At 48.3% G+C, this 20,090-nt stretch overlaps 7 protein-coding genes across 7 annotated transcripts; 2 read left to right on the forward strand and 5 right to left on the reverse strand.

Annotated features, from left to right (window-relative positions):
• Positions 1-2,001: 2,001 nt before the first annotated feature.
• BKA67DRAFT_549754 (NMD3 family-domain-containing protein) lies at positions 2,002-4,247 on the reverse strand. Its single transcript, XM_046101606.1, has one exon. It carries the CDS (start codon positions 3,981-3,983, stop codon positions 2,427-2,429), a length of 1,557 nt encoding a protein of 518 aa, XP_045965090.1. The 5' UTR covers positions 3,984-4,247; the 3' UTR covers positions 2,002-2,426.
• A 579-nt stretch (positions 4,248-4,826) lies between these two features.
• BKA67DRAFT_71333 (uncharacterized protein) lies at positions 4,827-7,928 on the reverse strand. Its single transcript, XM_046109383.1, has 4 exons — positions 7,521-7,928; positions 7,241-7,467; positions 6,771-6,923; positions 4,827-6,629 (listed from the first exon to the last, which is right to left on the reverse strand). Exons 1-4 carry the CDS (start codon positions 7,596-7,598, stop codon positions 5,075-5,077), a joined length of 2,013 nt encoding a protein of 670 aa, XP_045965091.1. The 5' UTR covers positions 7,599-7,928; the 3' UTR covers positions 4,827-5,074.
• A 3,197-nt stretch (positions 7,929-11,125) lies between these two features.
• On the forward strand, positions 11,126-12,958 carry BKA67DRAFT_598940 (uncharacterized protein). The gene is made up of 3 exons (XM_046105316.1): positions 11,126-11,543; positions 11,604-11,727; positions 11,780-12,958. Exons 1-3 carry the CDS (start codon positions 11,230-11,232, stop codon positions 12,914-12,916), a joined length of 1,575 nt encoding a protein of 524 aa, XP_045965092.1. The 5' UTR covers positions 11,126-11,229; the 3' UTR covers positions 12,917-12,958.
• A 231-nt stretch (positions 12,959-13,189) lies between these two features.
• Positions 13,190-13,627, forward strand: BKA67DRAFT_71395 (uncharacterized protein). Its single transcript, XM_046109384.1, has one exon. The coding sequence runs from the start codon at positions 13,308-13,310 to the stop codon at positions 13,542-13,544; it is 237 nt and encodes a 78-aa protein (XP_045965093.1). The 5' UTR covers positions 13,190-13,307; the 3' UTR covers positions 13,545-13,627.
• An 82-nt stretch (positions 13,628-13,709) lies between these two features.
• Positions 13,710-15,446, reverse strand: BKA67DRAFT_654113 (uncharacterized protein; the record flags this gene model as incomplete). Its single annotated transcript, XM_046106498.1, has 2 exons — positions 13,710-15,327; positions 15,388-15,446. The coding sequence occupies 2 exons, from the start codon at positions 15,444-15,446 to the stop codon at positions 13,710-13,712; spliced, it is 1,677 nt and encodes a 558-aa protein (XP_045965094.1).
• A 431-nt stretch (positions 15,447-15,877) lies between these two features.
• On the reverse strand, positions 15,878-18,028 carry BKA67DRAFT_654114 (heterokaryon incompatibility protein-domain-containing protein; the record flags this gene model as incomplete). Its single annotated transcript, XM_046106499.1, has 1 exon — positions 15,878-18,028. The coding sequence occupies one exon, from the start codon at positions 18,026-18,028 to the stop codon at positions 15,878-15,880; it is 2,151 nt and encodes a 716-aa protein (XP_045965095.1).
• Positions 18,029-18,659: 631 nt separating this feature from the next.
• BKA67DRAFT_509509 (Pre-rRNA-processing protein ESF2) lies at positions 18,660-19,647 on the reverse strand (the record flags this gene model as incomplete). Its single annotated transcript, XM_046097243.1, has 2 exons — positions 18,660-18,943; positions 19,005-19,647. 2 exons carry the CDS (start codon positions 19,645-19,647, stop codon positions 18,660-18,662), a joined length of 927 nt encoding a protein of 308 aa, XP_045965096.1.
• Between the last annotated feature and the right edge of the window lie 443 nt (positions 19,648-20,090).

Genomic DNA, 20,090 nt, shown 5'->3' on the forward strand with positions numbered 1-20,090 from the left:
GTTGTTATCAGTATTACCGGTAGGTCAAATGGAAAAAGCATTGATATACTCCTGCTTAGTCAAAAGTTTCAATAGTCTTGCAATACAGATTACTCAATTATCAATACCTAGCTATGATCTGGACTATGTATTCGCTGGAATTTCATAACATTTCAACCTCCTTTTCTACTTTAATTATAATGTTGAAATGCCTATTCTGGAGCCTGAAGTATTTTTCCCGTTGTCTTGTGTGCTAATTCTCGGGTTAATCTAATATAATCGAAGGCGCTTGAGGCAGTCCATCTCTTTGTTGCGCTAAAAATGTAATAAATATAGGCTAGCGCAGTGAGCAGAAATTGGGTAACCAATTTTTCGTAATAAATGATGTCTCTAACATAACTACTTCATACTTTTTATAAGGCTCAACCGGGAGGCAACAATAGTGCAGTATTTCTAAAAGTAAATTAGGGTTAATTAATAAATATACTTAGACTAATGTATACATAGGCTCCTAACGCTAAGAGCGGATGTCGACTTGATAGAAGCATAAAAATCTTCGGCAAATCTTCACATGCTTGCATCTTATTCAAATTTTTTTTTTTAATTCAGTTTCATTACGAGATAGCCACGTTCAGCCACTGTTGAAAATGTCACCAATACTATCCAAACTCAAAACAGTCGTTCCTTTAGAACGCATTTTCAGTGTCCCAGTTTCATAAGTTTTAGTATCTGCTGAAGGAACTGAAAGATATGATTTGGAACGAGGCATTACTCGAGGCAAGTCACAATCGTATATTCTTTATCATGAGAAACAAAAAGAAGCCCAACGCCATGTAATTTCCTGGCGTCATGTCCTTGTAGCTCAGCGTAAAATGACGAAATCAGTGAAAAAACTCAAACGTTTTATCCGTGTCATGTTCTACAGCAAACTTGAGAGATGCCAGGGTAGGGGAGAGATCGAAAACCTATGTAAAAGGTGAGAAGAATGGTCCCTCATAAATATAGAGATGTAACGAACACCAAGTCTGGACCACGACGCTTCCACCGGACATATGGGACTGTTTCGTTGGGATTAGCATGCTCTAATAGAACTATGCTGCTTTCACGTCGCATAAAGCTCCACAGAACAAATATCAACTGTAATTGATCCGGCGGTACTTAGAGCAATGAACATCCATCTGAAATATGCGGCCTCTAAATCAAGGAACAGGGTTATCGCCGGAGCAAACACTTCACGGTCCTGTAAGACTTTTATATGTCACCGAGAATCACTTCAAGGAGCACATTCAGTTCATTCGTTCCATCAAGTGGCTTAAAAGAATCCACAGATCTCTTACCAGAGTCATACGATCCATGGGTAATCAGGAACCATGGTGGCATGCTCCAACTGACAAAGAGTCGCTGGCGGATAAGAAATTTCTTCCCTAACACATCTCACAGTACTGGTTGAAGTTTGAGGAAGCTTCGCCAAACCTTGCGGCTTGGTTGTCTTCTGGAGTATTTGCGAATCCACTATGTTTGCTGTTGAAAGAATAGCTTGACCAAACCATTAACAATAATCTCTGGTACACACTTTTCATCCTTGTGCTAACCGCTGATACTATGTACACCAGGGATTGTATTGGAACCGTGGGGCTGACCTCTCAAAAAGGACAAGTCTTTCATGACCCCTAAAGTCTTGGATATTCTCACGCAGCGAGTATGCTCCGTAACATCACCTGAGCTTCACGATTGGAACGTCCATCCGCTTCGATAAAGATACCTTCTTTGCACTACACACGTATATCATCCCTTAACCAGAACCCAGTTTGATTATGTTGCTCTACTGTAATGTTGAAGTCTTTACCGTCGGTGCCCCTGGACTTGTATCGAAGATTGGCATGATCACTGGGCAATAGACAGTTTTTGAGGTCCGATGACTTGTATGGAGGCGATACTTCACGACACTGAGGTGTAGGGGCAAGCGACTATGCGCTCTACATCACCAAGTAGGTGTTTTAAGTTGTTACCAAAGTATTTGGTGTGGTCCTGTTATTGAAATGAGGCTCAGATCTGCGCCAAGTCCGAATTATTATTTGTAAATGAGGGATACTTGGTCATGAACTTTAGGTCAAGGCGGGCCGATATTTTGCCACGGTGCGGAAGGTCCCATACTTGAGCACAATCTATTAGTGTAGTAAAATTATAGCATTCCTGGGAAGTTGTCCATGGCTTGGATCTATAGCTCACTGTTAATCGTATATAAGTAAAAGAATGGCGGACGACTCAGATAAGTTAAATTCGATTGCTCATTTTCCCTAAAACTGGACGATGCCATCTAGCCGGCACCTTTTCCCTAACCAATGTAACGCCTGCAGCATCATAAAGAACCACTACTAGGACCTTATCTCGCGATCTTGCGCGAGAAGGCAAGGTTATCGTTTCTCAGTATATGCTCCAACTGCTACCTACGACTCTTGCATTGTCAGTTCGTCGAAATCGTCAAGAAGCTCTTCCATGTGTATGCGGGCACCATCCTCATCACCACCCTCAGTCTCGGCAATACTCATCTCGTCCGCGGCGGGCTGCTTCTCAGGGGCCTTGAATAGATGCATGCCAGCTCTAAACTCGGCATCCTCTTCAATATCATCCAGGAATTGATCGAATTCGCGATCCATGCGTTCTTGGTCAGACTTCTTGGGCAAGAGCTCACCCTCGTCCTTATTAATACGTTTGACCTTGAAGTTTCTCTTTCTGTTTCGGCGGCGGTTGGGGTAGTGTTTCTTGACGAGAACTACGTCAGGGATTGTGGAGGCGTAAGTGTTGGATGCCTCTATCGCATCGAACTCGGTGTTATTGAAGTTGGTACCGGTGAGCATATATCCCAAGACAGAATCACCAGCATGTAGAAGCCCACCCATGTGCGTGCGCGTAAAGTAAGTCTTGTCGTTGACGCCCAGATCCGATGCTTTGGCGACCTCGATCTGGCCGAGCACCCACTTGCCCTTTGTCTGACCTGTCGGCTCCACGTCCATGACAATGAACTCGACGAGATCTTTGGCTTCGGCAATGGGACCGAAGGGAGAGCGCCAGTATATCGGAGCGCTAACTTCGGCTGTTTGGAGAGTGTTGGGGTCCATGAAGTTGACAGATGTGCCTATCTTGTTGCACAAGACGAGGGGAGAAATGTTACCGATTTGCTTAGCCAGCTTGATGGGCAGCGCCACAAGATCATCCTTGCAAATAGGTACTAATTCAACGGAAAAGGTGAACTTGTATGATTTTGTACCCGTGTGTGTGTCTTGTGAAATAAGTTCCTGGGCCTTCTTGACTCGTACGGGCACGACTGAGTTGAGGAAGTCGACAAACTTCTCTGCTTGATTCCTTGCGGAAAAGAAGAAATCGATTCCATCCTTTGCCTCCTTGATGTTGATGGTGTCTCGGTGAGCGGAATGCCTGAGGACCATCTGTTCCAGAAAGAGAAAGGTACGCTTGTGTAGAACCTTCTGGCGGACCTGCACGGAAGCGCGCCAGACGTTGGCTGTGTATGACTTGGCACATTCGGGGCACTGCTGCCATGCAACAATGTAGACAACCTCAAAGCTCTGTTGTAGGATGACACCGTCGGACACGGAGTCTTGGATGGTCAATTTGATCTTGATTCGTCTCGAATGGGGTTCGGTCCAGATGAAGTGAGCATCGATGATTCGGACTTTGTGTAGACCTCTCAGCTTCTTCAGACACATGGAGAGCAGCTCACGGCTTTCGGGTTGAGCTGCGATCCAGGACTGGGGAGGCAGAAGCCATCGTTCGCAGTCCCTACAGAAATGGACCACGGCTTCTCGCTGGATGCCTTGTGATATGTCGATCTTGAGCTTCACGCAGTCGTAGCAGAGCGCATTTGCTGAGGTTGTGCCGTCGATGGGAGCCCCGCATTCGCAACAGAAAATGGTTGCATTGGAAGTAGGCTCTTCGGCATGGGGCGCGATCGAGATAGGCACGTCGCTGTCTATGTCCATAGACATGGCTGCTGCGTTTCGGATCGTTTTGCTTGGGTGTCTGAGTGTGTGAAAGAAAGAGAGTGTGTGTCCGTGTCGTCTTGGTGCGAAAGTCGAGAGTCACGGTGAACCAAGTCAACTCTTGGAATGGATGGATGAGTTGGGCAGAGTGGAAATGGAAATGGAAATACACCAAAAGGCAGTAATAATAATAATAATAATAGCGGGGGGGACGTCACTTTGGGTTCACTTTCTTCACAGAAAATGTCAAAAAGTTTGCCCCTCTATCAGCCCCCCCTCCAGCATCTGATTGATAATCGATAAGCCACCCGGGAGACCCCCACTAAAAATTAATATCAGGACCTCATTTATGTAGGACCCCACCTACTCTGCATACATGCCTAGGTTAGCATCATCAACTTGTTCCAACCACTTACTCCCTTCTACTTCGTACATGTTCTGGAAATATTGCCCGTTGAAGTCGCAGTCGCAGCAGTCGAGACGAGTTCGACTTTCCATGTGCAGCTGCCAAGTACCCCGCCCATCTTTGAATATCATAGGAAAATTTGGCGGCGACAACTCCATCCATTGCTTTCTATTTTTTTTCTTTTTTTCTTTTTAATAGTCTAGACTAGACTAGTCTAGCCTTATTAGAATCTATCAAGTACGACTCTTCGACATAGGAAATCGCGGCCGGCTGCTAGAAACAGTACACTACTACATGTCAAGTAGAAAATAGGGTGTCTTAATACAGTGCTCTTACGCCTTGTGACGCCTTGTTGTGACCATGGCTGATGGCCCCATTTCCCTCAAACAACAAACAGCATTTCGCCAAATATCACATCATCAGCGATTCTATTACCATCGATTTGACCACAGCCACATTCCTAAAGCCATAGTCAAGTCGTATTGACGGGTATGAACTCCATGCAGATGATCGCTCCGTATGCTGACCATGACTGCTACTCCGAAACTCCGGCAAAAATAATAAAAAAACACTTGAACCGAAAAAGCAGGATTAGTACAATGTCCATGAACACAACACAAGCTGGTTCATCTTCAGAAAGTGTCAGTTGTTGACATGGCCAAATTCCCTCGTCTTGCACAAAACAGCCCATCTACACACCTCCACCCATGAATGCCGCCAGATCATCAAGCTCAAGAAGCTGATTCTCGAATGCCTCGCAAAGCTCCGTGGCGGTCATATCGTTGGCAGTACGCTCTTGCGGGACTTGCTCTACTGGTGTGTCACCGGCCGACGACGGGGCCCCGGTAGATTCAGCCTTCGGGGCTGCAGGGGCTGCTGGTGGAGGGCTAGCAGTTGCTGGTGTGTTCACCAAGGATGCTCCATTGATAGCAGCGAAACCCGACGTGCGCGGCGGCTCACTCTCTCTACCCTGAGATTGGTCTTGAGCAGCAGGAGGCGGCCGCTCATAGTCCATGGCATCGGGGTTACTATCTGGTTGGCTGTTGAGGTCATCTTTTGGCGCCGGACTAGGCTCCATCTTCATCGGCTGCGGCTGATAATGGCCGCCGTTGCGAAGAACCTTGGCCATAACAGACAGGTGCCGGTACCAGGGGATGGAGAGAGTCCAGTAGTCTGTTCCTTCCTGCAAGAAATGCATCGCATCCCTCACAAGTGCTCGAGAGGTCTCGTTGGCATTGACGGGAGTCAAGCCTTTCAGACTGAACCACGCTACGGTCGCTCCAGCTTCGAAACAGGTGAACAACATCTCCAAAGGGAAAACAACAAGACCGTCTTTGGAGGTTTCACTGTCTAGTGCAAGCAGCAAGGAGACAATCGCGTGGGCAGACGCAAAAGCCCGATCGACGGCTTGAAGCTGCGTGTGAGGTGCATTCCTCCAAGCTTCCTCGGTGAACCCCTCGGTTCTAATGTATTGGAGAAGTCGGCGCCGGTTGACCATGATGGTTGCGCAGTGCAATAGACAATGCAACATGGCATAGGTATATCCGCTGCCCATGGTAATGTGAAGGTTGATGTGACCAGCCTTGTCCATGAAGTGCATCGGCAAACCTTGACGCACGGCCTCAATCTCCTTATCTAAAGTTACACACTGCTGCTCCGAAAAGGTCTCTACCTCGACGGTGGTCAACATCTCGACGACGTTTCGCCATGCTTGAGTGGCCATGACAATATGACCGAATTCGCCGACCTCAGTCAAGGACGTCGTTGGATCTGGCATGTCGCGAGGAGCTTGACCACTCAGCGTGCGGACAAACACGGGGGAACCGAAGCTGAAGCTCATATCGGGACAAGGTAGCGCCATATCCTTGATGTCGAGAGCAGTAAGAGCAGGCAGACGGCCGGGACTGCTAGTCAGAAAGCAGTCAAGGATGTAGATCAACCACAGCGTTCGCCGGAAGGATTCATCCTTGATAAATTGCTCCGCTTCAGGCTTGGGGTTATAGTGCGCGGAAACAATGCGATGCATTTGCGCCATACGGGCAGCCTGGCCAAGGTAGACATATGCCCGAATGGCATTTCTGCTACCCCATTCGTGTATAATAAGCAGGCAGAGAGCTTGAATGTCCACTACTAAAGGATTGTCAAGATTCTGCATGATTGTGCTAATAGTTTTGACGGCAAAATGCTCCGCAGCAGCAGTGGCGCCGCCCTGTCCACCATAACGCCTCGTCAGGTGAGCAGAACTCCTATATTGTTGTTAGTGAACATGTTCCGCTCGTAGGCCGAGAAAGAACGCATTGCACCATGTGATGGATCATGAAGGCTGCAGTGTGCTGGACTGATCAAATAGCACAATATACAGACCGACGAAAAGAAAACATGCTTACCGAGCTCCAATTGTTAGAAGAGCATTCACAATGCTAGTCTCCAGTGTACCATTTTTTAGTTTCTGGAGAAACCCCGGTTTGTGAAATGCAACACATGCTGGAAGAACTTTGTTGATGATTCTCTCACACTCATGGACTAATTCCGGTGTGAGTCTATACAGAAAACCGTTAGTGAGTTCGGTGGTAACTTGTTGAGGGATGGATTTAGGGGTGTGGAACACGGGAGTTAGGACGGCTTGGCGCGAGCGACAAGTCGTGGCGATCCCGAGGCGAGGCAGCCGGCATGACAGCCACAACAGCACTGTTGGCGCTCTGCCTGAAGAGCCCCCCATTGACGCGACTTGGAGCGGAAAAGTCGGCAAAACGGGTAGTGGGAAGAAACTTGAGACGATGATGACGCCGATGACAATAATGCATGAATAGAGAAAGGGACACAATGTGAATATCATCATTGAATATCAAGTACTTACTTGTCGTTGTTAGAGGTCACTGTTCGGGAGGCCAATGGCTGGCTCGCTGCAGCTGGGCGATCGTGAGTGGCGGTTGAGACGCTTCGCTCGCCCGGCAGACTTTCTCGAGGTCGCGGAACTCTCGCAGGCGATTGTCCGTGATGATGCGCCAGGCTCTCTGAAGGGAGATAACACTCGTGCATTCCCTTGGCGCAGTTCTTGCAAGGAGCGCGATTGTTCTCATAGACCTATTGACACTCAAAACTTGTCGTGTGAGTGATATAGACGGAATTTGACTTACGCATTTCGTCTTGCCCTTCCTGCAGCGGACGCAGGCACCGCCGGCCCTCAAAGAGGTGCCACGAACTGCACTCGACATGACAAACGCTTGTAGGGAAGACTAAACACAAGAACCACGAGAAATTCACAGTAGATAGAAGGTAGATGAGAACCGGCTATGATGACGAAAGGACAAGGGAAATTTGGAAGAAGAATGAAGAAGCCGCAAATTTCGGTGCCCCGGAAATTGTGGAGGTCTACGGGCGAAAATCGAGGAAGAAATTTGGGAAGGCACTCCCTGGACGCGCCGCCGTGAGGACTCTAGCGCTGCTCAAAACCCCAGCCCAGCTTTGGACGGTCGGGCGGGTCAGACACACGGCTGTGGTTTTCTTTCCCACGTCCACTTCAAATTCTTGCAACAATTCGACACCTATGGGATTTCGTGTGCTATGAATCTTGTTTGGTTTTTCTTCAACTATTATTTGCCCGAGATTTCGATGTATGAGCCACCTTGGTGACCGCTTGCAACGCCTCCCTTTGCAGAAGGGTGACAATTAGTAGGGGCGTGCCGTCCGTGTCGGGGAGCCCGGGGTTTTGGAAGATTTCCTGTGAAATTGCCGCCGTCCATAGTTTCAACCGACATGTTGTCCAACAATGGGTCCATTTACTACTAGATCGACGCAAACAATTTTTGTGCTGATTGTGTAAGATGTTCCTGATGTGTGTTTTTCATACAATACATTGTCATTGGCAATATACGTCATGGCCAAACGGTGTCTATTGCCAGTCTAATAGATGCCAAACAAGGCCCTGTCGCCTGTCTCAGCGATCTGGGCATGCGTAGGCTGAAAGCCAAAAAAAAAAAAAAAAAAAAAAAAAAAGGGGGCGACTCATCCTGGGGCCGTCCGGGTGTGGTGGGTTGTGATCTCCGATGATGCCAGCTGAGGTCGGACGACTTCGAAGCCGAAAGGTGATTGGTGATTGGTGCTAACACGGGCAACGTTTTGAGGCACCAGGCGCGAGGTCGCATAATGTACTATTCATTCTTTTGTTGCATGATAACCATTAACCAATACTTATTTCACTGTCTTGCAGAAAGCCTTTACCGCTAGACGATTTGCTACAAAGGGCGCCATACTGGATGGGCAATCTAGTCATCATTCAACAATATGTCGCAGGCAACGGGCGGATTAATTGAATTGGCTGCGTCCATGGGCTGACAGGATCTCTAGTGGTACACTCCTCCTTTACCCGACGGGGGCGACGCGGGATGCCGTCTGTCCGTTTTTTGCTTTCCAGCAGCCGAGAATTTAGTTGACTACTGCCAACTTTCGGGATTATCCATTTTAGGAGCCGGGGGAAACGGCTTGTTTACCTGGGCATCCTGACCGAGTAGTTGACCAGCTTGAAAGGGAAGTGATTGTGACGCTATTCGCAGCGAGCACGTGTTTGAACGATGCACAAGCTCCCCGTGCTGACGAAACCTCGGGATCTTGTGAGGAACTCGGTGGTGCATGCGAGAGATGTGTGGATCTCCCGGATCAGATGAGCACCGAGCCAAGCTGGATCGCGCGGGCCCTAACGTTGTAGTTCCGCACTCACAAAGGACACATACATCTATGTGTGCGCATCGCCTCTGCAATTGGCCTGGCCTAGATTCATGATTCTTACGTCTAAAAAGCGTCGCAAATGGTATCGCCTATGTATGCCATCGAGACATCACTCAGCTACTAAGCTATTGCGGTTACTATTTTGAGCAGGGGGCGGCAGGTGTATCCAAAATAGTCACTGTAACCACCCGCACCGCTCAAACAGGGCATTTTGAGGATCGCTCCTTCCGGCCCGCCCCATTGATGGTGTCTTTCTCAGCATCAGCCTTCCTTCTATTCAGCGGCGTACATTTGCGTTGAAATAGTTCAACATAGTACTACGCGATCTCGGTGATTTGCCCATCTCATAGTGTTTACTTAAACACAAGAAGAATCCCTGATGTGCAATGCACAACTATGACAATGATCAGGTATTGTCGAGTAACCTAAGACGTCGAGTGCCGAGTGGCGGATCCCTTACTTTGGGCTGCCACTCCGGCGAGGCGCGATGTTAGCCATACCCGATTCAGTATGCTACATAGTACACTGATTCCAGACCAATTTTATCCATCGACTCGCAGACCGTAGAAATATCCCCGTCATTGTCATCACACTCCTGCCTCGGGCCAAGACACTGTTGCGCGCATTCGTTGACGGCGTGTTCCAAAGTTGGACACACAGCTCCCCCCCAGTCCACTGCTCACCCACCAAAGTGCATGGGGGGCTGTCGGCGTTGCGATTATTCAGACACCTGGCAAACACCACGAAGTCTAGAGTCTAGACCATGGCTCTTTCGTCTTTGCCGCCGGCCCCATTCTTTTGCACGGGCAGCCGTTAGTCTACCTCCACACAGCTGCATTCTTGTTCCGTAATGAGCATCACCGCCAAATTCAAGATGCCCATTCTGCTCTGTCTGTAACAGTACATCATAATCAAGTTCCCCAACAGATATTTCTTGACGACTGCTGGCTGTGATGTGCGCAAGAATTGATGAACGGCTATCAATCCCATGGGAGATGGCTGGGGCTGGGAATGAACGGCGACAGAGCTGGGCACTCCACTTATTTGAGCAACTCGCCAAACAGCCGGGAGACGCCATGCAGCATTTGGTCCGCGTGAAAAGACACCGCTGAAACCCGGGGAATCTGCTCCGTTGCGCACTGTCGAACTTCAATTGACTCACGTTTTGCTACTTAGTCAATCGTCGTCAAACCTTGTCACAGATTAGATAGATGGGCTTTTTGACGGTAAGCTAAGCTGCATAGTCGCCGCCGAATTTTGGGCGTTCTAATTAACTGCCTTCTAATCTTGAATCTGGCTCAGAGTCTAACTGCCGGAGTCTGCTAGAACTGCAGTTGTGCTTCAGATCAACACAATCAATCGATCATCGCAGCTTTTGAGCGAAGACTTATTGAGACTGCTTATTACACTTTACAAGTACCGTGCAACCTAGTCCGGTGTACATGGTTGTGTGATCCTCTCTTGCTTGCATAACATGAATTAATGGAGGAGAACATCGTTGCAGAAGTGGATGTATTAAGTTATCTATCACGATAGAAATACTACGATATATTCCGAATTGCTTGCTTTTTTTACCTGAATATTATACTAGTAAGCACTTTATAGCTTCCCCGAATCTAGCACTTATCAATAACATGAAAAATGACACGAAGATTTTATTTAATGAGTTGAAGAAGAAGTAGGAAATCGTGGAAGGTAAATTACCAATTATACCAGATGGTTGGTTATCGCTTTAGCAAAAGTGACGTTTTCCTAGCAGCGGCAGCCTGGCAGGTTAAAGGCTGTGTGTACGATGTGCAGTGACTGTATGGGACAACAATAATCATTAACTAGCGTTCGTATAAGTTGATACTCTGTGTGAAAACAGAATGTACTTGGGCTACGAGGCTCTCGCTCTTGCACCCTTTTGATTCGAGCATTATTGTGCAAGTCAGAGTGCCAAGTCATCGCAGTTTACTAGGTTAGACTAAGGTCCACGTTTTCAGTGGGTGCCGAGCACAGGCCATAGCGCATTTGCACTACTTTCTACCGCCATCTGCTTGCGACCTCTCACAATAACAAGATACAGCTGCATGCGTGAATCCGGAAGCAGGCACAGCAAATAAGACAATTGTTTGAGTCATGGGCGGGGGTGAGATCAGCAATGAGCCAAATCACGTCCGAGGCGTGAAAAGAAAGCATGTAGGCGATGAAGTGAGGTTGACGTTTTCTCAACGTTTGGCGGCGGCACAAAAGAACCCAAAGCAGATTGAAGGCGGCTCGGCTTCAGTTCGTGCGGAAGTCAACTCGTCCCCGAAGTTTCCTGATAGCTCCGACGTCGAGGATTCACCAAAAGATACACAACATTTGGAGAAAGACGATCATTATCGCCATTTGTATACCAACGAGGTGGACTTTGTTGTTCTTGCCGAGAATGATGAGAAATTTCGCGCCTGGTACGATTCGAGAAACGTGACCACTGTTGTATGAATATAAAACTAACAGATTTTCTCTAGCCTGAAAGATGGAAGGCACTTAGATTTTACTGATCCTTTGTCAGTAATGCAGTTGACCAAATCGCTGCTCAAGGTTGATTTTGACTTGCACATCGAATTACCTCAAGATCGGCTTTGCCCGCCAGTAAGTACTCTGCGGACTCTCAAGCTGGTTTCGTCAAAATCTGATTTCTAAGGTACAAAACCGCCATAACTACCTTCTGTGGATAAAAGAGCTCCTGGACAGCAGCGCTTCAACATACAGCGATACATACGAGCCAGACCGCAAGGTAGTTGGCTTGGATATTGGAACGGGTGCAAGCTCAATATATCCACTGCTAGGATGTGCGCAACGACCTGCCTGGTCTTTCATTGCAACGGATATTGACACCAAGTCATTGTCCTACGCTCGAAACAATGTCGAGGTTAACCGTCTTAGCTCACGAATTCGGATCGTTCAGCGCTCTGTAGACGGCAGCATCGTGCCACTGGACGACCTGGAAATCGAGTCGATAGATTTCACCATGACCAATCCACCATTCTACGCATCGGAAGCTGAGCTTACACAACTTGCAAAGCTGAAATCGAAGCCACCTAACAGCGCCTGCACTGGAGCGCCAAACGAGATGGTCTGTGATGGAGGTGAAGTCGGTTTCTTCAAACGTATCTTCTCAGAGTCCTTGATACTGAGAAAGCGCGTGCAATGGTATACGACAATGTTGGGCAAGCAATCCAGCCTCCAAGCTGTCGTCCAAGTGTTCCAGGAGCATGAGATCGAGAACTATGCCATGACGGAACTCATACAGGGCAGCAAAACTCGCAGGTGGGCTGTTGGCTGGAGTTTCATGAGTCGCCGACCGAACAATAAAGCGTGCAGGGGGTTTGAACCTTCTGCAGGCAAGAAATTCCTGCCGTACCTAACAGAAATGGTGGTGGCATCAAGGTCGGTCCACATTGACAGCGCAAAACAGCTGGAGAATGTGTTTTGGACGCAGCTTGAAGATGTAACTGATGGCCTGGACCTGGTATCTTGGAATCTGGACGAGGATAAACTTAGAGTTGTCGGCTTCGCAGACGAAAACGTTTGGAGCAGGGCTTATCGCAGAAGCAAGGCGAGACAGTCCACGGCCGACGAGGCTCAAGAAAAACATGGAGCCACGAAACTCATATCTGAGTGTGCGTTTGGGTTTTCTATTACCGTCAAAGCTCGCCACGACCAGAAAGCTGCAGTAAGCAATGTTGATGTCGTTGTTCGTTGGCTGCAGGGAACCGACTATTCATTATTTGAAAGCTTCTATGGAATGCTTCGTAATGCATTGCTGAACGTTATCTGATGACGGCTTTATCAGGGTTAAAAAAATAGAATAAAAGGGGGGGGGGGGGGGGGGGGTTGGCTCATTGGGATCGAACATACTGGATAGAGAATTCTCGACCAGAAGTCTCCATTGAAAAAAACACAAGTCGCATTTGTTGTTATACTAATTCATAAAAGAATTAAACAGAATATTCGGTATCAAAAGCTCTTTCAACCCCCCATGTATATTCCAGCTCTTGATGGGTAGGTTTCTGAGCTTGAGAGGTCACGCAATGGGGATTGGTCTAGTTTTCGACAGCTTCAAAAAGAAGGATTCGAACGTGTCGACCATGAACTGATAATGCTAGAGAAAGCTCGCCAACGTCGCATACGCAAGAGCCTTGGCAAGCAAAGCATTACCTGGGTTCGAAATGGTTTCAATTAAACCGGGCGAGGCGAAGACAAATTCCTGCATTGGCAGGCGTCTCGGTCTGAAGGTGAATATCATCAGAGCTATTGCTGTGCGCATAATTGCTATCAGTATAGAGGATGGCGTGGAAAACTATCTCTGGGGTGCTACGTCCAAAGATGTCAAAATAACAGAGTACTACGAACCAGTAGGCGTTGGCGGTAAAGCGTCAAAGAGTCTCAGGATGATGTCTTTGTGAGAAGCTATGGGACTGGACAGAGCAAGAGCTTGCCGGACATGAGCTTTGAGTAATATCTTTACCGTCGTGTATTGATTTGCCAGAGAGAAATGCACATATGTGGTTTCAGTTACATTTGTGAACCGCGGAGGGTGCTCAATGATGCTATGTGAGATAGGCATGGTTTTAGGCAGCATTCCACGATTGGCTATTGAAATTGTACTCCCTCTTCAAAAGGTTCGACGAGCCTCCATTTCCTACTTTTTCGCATTCGATTACAAGCCCTTCGGAAATATCGTTCGGCAGAATTACCCGAACCTGGCATATTCGACGCACCAGTGGTAGTGCTGGCAGTGAAGCGTCTTTCACTACAGGGGGTGCGAAAGGTGAGAATCCGTCATCCAGCTCGAAGGCTTTGTAGAAGTCTCCTTCCTCAATTCTCATGACTTCCTCCGCTACGCATGCCGCTATAACTGCATGCCATATGCCTTCTGAATGGGACAGTAATCTGAGAATCTTGATCGCTTGTAGCCTGATTTGGTGGACACGACATTTTAGTGCCACGTAGTACAGGGGCGGAATGGCGCCTAGATCACAAACAGATTTCGAAGTTCCTCTAGTATACCCCGGTATAACTTCCTCTGCCTTGGCGGATGCAGAAAATTTCAACTTCGGGATAAAGTTTTCTATGATGGATGCGAACTGAAAGGTATATGAGTCAAAAGCTAGTTCACCAGCCTCATCTAGACATGTGTCTGCCATGATTAGGCCCATAACATGGTATTGCTCAAGGATATCGTAGGCCCATGATTCCAAAAAGGATGAATTCGTTTCAAGACTGCTCTTGGAGCTGGTATGAACTTGCTTCCACCGTGAGAAATCCGATTTCAACTCACTCTGCATGTGTGATAATGTGGTGGAAATTGCGTGCTCCGAGAGAGCTCCTGCATGGCGGGTTTTTGACATTAAGCTGGTAACTTTTGCTAGTAGTTGGTCGAGGCAGTGTCGTGCTTGCGTCACGGAGCAGAAGATTTGAGGGAACTCAGCTTCATAGCTTATTGGATACAGGTCTCGCGAAATCTGTCCCGACAAGACTGTCGAGATATAGAGCCTGCCGAAAGTTACAGCGATCCAGTGTTCCTCGAAGCGATATGGGCTCTTCATCCTATCAATGGTACTCTCAACTCCGGGAAAGAACTTTGGCATATTCAACAGCTTAAGCCCAGATTCAAGATGAGAGACAGCCGACTTATACTGTCCGCGGAGCAGCTCCAAGCAGATAAATAAGAGACAGGTGATCAGTGTCACTCGGACGGAGGCTGAGGTGCCAGCTGCCAAATGTGCCTGAAGCTGGCTAATGGCTCTGCTATAGTGTTGTAGGATAAAGTGTTCGTGATCATCTGCCAGCTGAGATGCTTTACCAGCAATTCGATCATTTTGAAGAGAATTATTCTTGTGTGCGAAGCTCAGAGCGAGAAGTGCTGAAAGCACTGCCGCTTCATTTGAACTTGCCTGGAAGACTAGTGTAGTCCAGAAGGGCGAAGCAAACGCACCGGGAAGCCGTGGGGCGCTCTGAAACACGAAATATTCGAAGGCCAGTGATTCTCGAGCCGTCATCACACCTAGGGGAGATAGCGTCCGGCACAGAGTGACGAGATTGGGGTTGGGATATTGTATGCGGCCACATGGGTCTCCATACTGGTTGCCACCTCCGCCCCAAATACCATAACCGGCGCAAACCCGGCCGGCAGATATGCATCTATGACAAGAAGGCTTGCGCTCATCACATTTAACCTTGCGAAGCCTGGGTTATTGTCAGCAATTGTGCATTCTAGGTAAACAAAACCGGTCGCCGCATTCATACTTGCAGGTGCGGCACCCTGATTTAGCGTTTTTCCTCCTCCCGTTCTTGGGCGTAAGCATTCTGGCAGAACTTGCTTCTATGGTGAGATTCAACGAGTGGGCTTTGCATCGGAATGGTTTAGCCGATATGTCGTTCGCATGTCTACCTTCTATGGCAGGCAGAGCGTACTTGTGTGGATGAGCGACTGGCTGCCGCCCAACATCCCCAGAAGTGCAGTGGATCACAAATGTATTAGATAAGCGCGATGAATGGACACCTCGGAAACTCTGCGTACCTATTGGTCAAACCACGCGCTTTTCCAAAGCAGCATTGGGAGGGGGCGCTACATGTTGTGATCTGCTCTAACGTTGATCAAATCCATGTTAGAGAAAGTACCTTGAATTTCTTGGTATACTAAGGAATGCACGCTGAAAATCGGTGTAGTGCGTAAATCTGGAATGCAGAAAGTGTAAATCTATAAAATTTATTTATTTGGCTGAATGCCACTCGTTCACACTATTTTCAATTCAATTGGTTCGATGTTAAGCAGTGATTCCAGATCGTCCTTGATCATCTTATCCCAAAAAGCGACAAAACCGACCCTTCGATATTGCGGGATTACGCTGTCGCTAGCTACGCGAACGAGTGCGATCCCGTTGCGATCATTTGTATCATCGCGGCGTTCGGTTACGCCAATATACGCGCATTGTACTTTCTCGATCTTGGCTTCTTCTTCGCCATCGAAGAAGATTGTCGCAAAAGTGCAGTTTCCTGTCTTCAAACAAGCTGTCAAGTCGATGCGGCCGCCCGGAGGCATGAGCACGCCGTGTTTCGGAGCCTCCCACGCTTTACTTCGAACAGCATATTCAGAGTCCGGATCTTGTCGCGTTATCTTGACAGGAAGATCTTGATCAGTGTTGTGTAGCTTGTACTGTTCATCTGCCACACCGTCTTGTGTCACTTGACACTTAAGAAGTCGTGCTTTTATATGAAGTGATCCTGATAAAACCTCCCCAAACATGTCATCGTCCGTGGTCTCAATATGGGAAGCAATGAGTTCGGCATCAGGTGTGACGCCAGTTCGATCACCTCGGTTGAACAAAACTTGTCCCTTGACACTGAGCCATGACCAGCTAGGAGCCTGGAAGTCGGCAGGTCTTTCCAGCGAGTAACCGGTTCTTCGCCACAATAACCCCGTAAAGATGTCTTCTTCCCAGAGCCCAGCAATAAACGTCTCCTCGTACTTGTCCATTAACCCGGCAGCGATACCGGCCAAAGCCGCGAATACGTCTTTGTGGTAGGTCAAGCTTCGGGAAGTATATTCCTCAACGATGTTATACCATTCTCCAATGACTTTGGAGCTATATGTCAGAATGTCAGTGGGATACGGTGGAATCATGTAGCCTTCGTCATCTTTCCCACCTCCAGGTGACCAAGTCCCTGTCTCATCGTGGCTTGAACATACACATTCCCAAATAAACTGCGAGTGTGTGAAATAGAGACGACGCGGAGACAGGAGTTCCTCTTGGAGACACCAACCACGCTTCCTCGTCGGACCCTCCCAATGAATCTTGCCAAAAGTCGTCCGCAGTGGAAACAGGGCGACGTGATGTGGTTTGACGGAGTCTGTCACCGGGCTAGCGGTCATATGAGCGGCGCTCACTCTCAGCTCATCTCGTGGTATAAATAGCCCACTTGTTGCACTATCTGTGCCGGAAACTATAGTAAACTGTGCAGCAGTATAAACTCTTTTTAGAAGCCTAGATTCCTTTGCCCAGTCATCAAGGTCATCCTGCACAATACAGAGGCTATCGACCCAAAGATATCTGATCCCAACCGCACGAGCAACAGTCACCGCGTCCGCGATCGTCCGTGGTAATATTTCCAGTGAAAAACCTTCCCTGCGCGATTGTATATTGCTTGTAGTAGTGATCCAGGTTGGTTGCCCGGTTCCCTGGCCCCAACAATAGCTTAAGACGACGTACTGCTGTGTGGGTTCCGGTTTACATGGGCCCTCTATCAAACGCATAGTGGTTGACGTTTGGTCGTCACCAACATCGATCAATCGTGTTGGTCTGAATGCTTCCTTGGGCCATGCTGAACATTCCTCATTCTTCATACATTCGTGAAGCCATTTGCGTACAACACGTAGAGTGCCAACGTCCCCAGCAATAGGTGAGACCTGTCGTAGTCCTATCGCTGCAGCATAGGCTCCAGCATCTTTGGAGAGCCAGTGCCCACTTGGTCCTTCAATCCTGAACGCCAATGGTAGCATGATTTCCCCGTCAGAATCTGTGTTTCGCTGCCGCAACGTTATAACAGTTTGCGGCCAACCCCAATCGGCATCAATGTCGAGGTCCGGCTCCTCCAATATGTTCCTGCTGAGATATGCGCTGAATTTCAAGCTCTCCGGTACTTCGAGAGGCTTGCATTCAATGTAGACCGCGGAATCCGCCTCGAGGTAGCGCCCGGGCATGCTATCAATATGCGTGGCTAGAGCTGTGCAGAAATGGCATTCTGACTTGGCGGACTCTCGAAGCTCGCTGACGGTCTCAAAGAGCAGATAAGGTTCCATGCTCCGCTGGATGGCCTCGATCTTGCGCGTAGTCGCGCTTTCACCCTCAGTGTCTGCAACTTCATCTTTGGGCGCCTGTATGATCATGCCATTCTCAAAATACAATTTGTACAATTCATGACCCTGAACGCCACAGTTCTTCCCTGCTGCTTTACAGTTTTCGCATACGTTGTAGTCATTATTCTGGCAAATGCGACACCGGTAGTGGACTTGATTTTCGATTTCTTTTCCGCATTCAATGCAGTGAATGTCGTGCTTCCCTTTGCAGTGCTCCGTTTCATGCTTGCCCCTACATTTGTTCGAACTGAATCGCGAGCCAAAAAGGAATAATTCGACTGGTATGCTGTTGCAGCGCTGGCATATGTGGCCGTACGTAGGCCTAGGGAAAAAAGCCCCGCCATCCCCGCGCCCTTCATTGTGGAAGCGATTGCCGTCGTCGTCGATTGAAAGCTTTTCCATGATTTCAATCCTCAATTATGAGACTGCAAGATCTTCACGAAACTCAACAGTCTATTTGCTTTTTATAAGAATCATATTTTGAAAGGAACACGTGTTATGGTATAGGGTGGAGGATTTCAGGCACCCACAGCACAGCCCACGCACACACGATTCTAGCATGGGTGTCAAAAGGCGGTAGGGCGACATTGGTCCCGACACAGTTGGTAGAATTTCAATGATTGACGACATTTGAGCAATGGGTATCTTGAGAGTTGGGTGCTCAGAAAAGCATACTGGCAACACGTTTCGAGCCCTCGGACAACTTTTCCGGTCCCTTCTTTGCTATTGCAGCCTGTTCGAATTTGAATTGTCTCTGGGACTCCAGGGGCTTGACGGGGGCTTCCTTTTGCTTGTCCTTCTTCTTGGACTCTATTCCACCAAGCATCTTTGCCCTCTCGACGTTCTGAACAAACTCCTTGTTCTCTTTAGTGGATCGCGAGATCTCTGCCCTCATTCTGTTGGCCTTTTCGGCGGCTTCAGCAGTAATCTGCTCGGTGAGGTTGTCTACAATGTGTGGTTAGCCGATGATACAAATCCAACGCCAACTTGAAGAAGGGGTACGCACGCCATTTGAATCCTTTCAAGTATGACAGAGACCACATGTCGTCTCGATAATAGCTGCCTTTCTTTCCGCCTATCGGGCGACCTCTCAGCAAGTCTACGGCTGCCTTGGCATCCTTCTTCTTGACGAACTCGACCCAGCCGTCTGTGAAGGATTTCTTTTTGTTGCCCCCGTTTCGAACACGCCTCTTGTGTGCTTCGGGGTCTTCTGGTGACAAGAATATGCGGTTGATGGTTCCGTATGGTTCTAACAATGAGCGCAACTTCTGCGGCTTCATGAATGGAGGAACTCTAGAGATATAGACTACGCCAGACTTCTTGATGGCGGCCTCAGACGCTACGAGGTTTTTCTTGAGCAAAGGTCTGGAAACGTCGGGTAGCTCGCCAAGTTTCGAGTCTCGTGTTTTGGGGGCATCGTCGTCGGAGCCAGCTTCTCCCACAGAAGCTTCGTCATCCAACAGGAACCGCGGGTCATCTTCTTGCTCATCTATGCTTGCTACATCGTCTTCCGCGTCGCTTCCATCGTCCGTCTCTACTCGCCGCCTCTTGGCGTTGCCTTTACGAAGTTCCTCTTCAGACTCGTAGCCGCCAATGTCCTCGTCGCTTTCGTCGGCGTCAAGAAACTTGTTGCGCTTCTCTGCGGGCATTTTGTCGGTTGGTGTTTCTGCTGGATCTCCTATTGGATGCGATATGCGACCTTGATGCGACTGGAAGAGCGCTGGAGCGTCCCTGGAAAAGTCATCTAGCGATGGAGGTAGACAAATCAATTGCAGACCACAGGCGGACAAATTTTAGTGGAGCAATTGCGCTTCGGCGGGCGACAGCCAATGGGCCAGGCGTTTGCACAGGCTCACCTCGACCAGGTCTGCCAGGTAGGTAACTGTAGGCAGGGGCAGGCTTTTAGGTGGAGCTAAAATAATTCTACACGGTCCAATATTTTAGGTATTGCTCTTATCAAGCGAGTACAAGTACGTTATCGGGCTTTCCGAGTTCGGACGGCGGGGTGGGTTGTGCTACTGACTTGCGAGATGCCCCGCCATCATTATTTAATAGCAGATAGCTTAACGTTTTGTAGATAGACGTCACAGCA

Source organism: Truncatella angustata, assembly GCF_020726525.1.
Source record: "Truncatella angustata strain MPI-SDFR-AT-0073 chromosome Unknown BKA67scaffold_1, whole genome shotgun sequence".
In the NCBI taxonomy this organism is placed as follows: Eukaryota; Fungi; Ascomycota; class Sordariomycetes; order Amphisphaeriales; family Sporocadaceae; genus Truncatella; species Truncatella angustata.

Coding starts and splice junctions, on each gene's coding strand:
- BKA67DRAFT_549754 (XM_046101606.1), bottom strand. CDS start 3,983: ATGTCTATGGACATAGACAGCGACGTGCCTATCTCGATCGCGCCCCAT.
- BKA67DRAFT_71333 (XM_046109383.1), bottom strand. CDS start 7,598: ATGTCGAGTGCAGTTCGTGGCACCTCTTTGAGGGCCGGCGGTGCCTGC. Junction 7,468..7,520: donor GGAAGGGCAAGACGAAATGC/GTAAGTCAAATT, acceptor GAGTGTCAATAG/GTCTATGAGAACAATCGCGC. Junction 6,630..6,770: donor CTTCTAACAATTGGAGCTCG/GTAAGCATGTTT, acceptor ACAACAATATAG/GAGTTCTGCTCACCTGACGA.
- BKA67DRAFT_598940 (XM_046105316.1), top strand. CDS start 11,230: ATGGGCGGGGGTGAGATCAGCAATGAGCCAAATCACGTCCGAGGCGTG. Junction 11,544..11,603: donor GATGAGAAATTTCGCGCCTG/GTACGATTCGAG, acceptor GATTTTCTCTAG/CCTGAAAGATGGAAGGCACT. Junction 11,728..11,779: donor AAGATCGGCTTTGCCCGCCA/GTAAGTACTCTG, acceptor CTGATTTCTAAG/GTACAAAACCGCCATAACTA.
- BKA67DRAFT_71395 (XM_046109384.1), top strand. CDS start 13,308: ATGGTTTCAATTAAACCGGGCGAGGCGAAGACAAATTCCTGCATTGGC.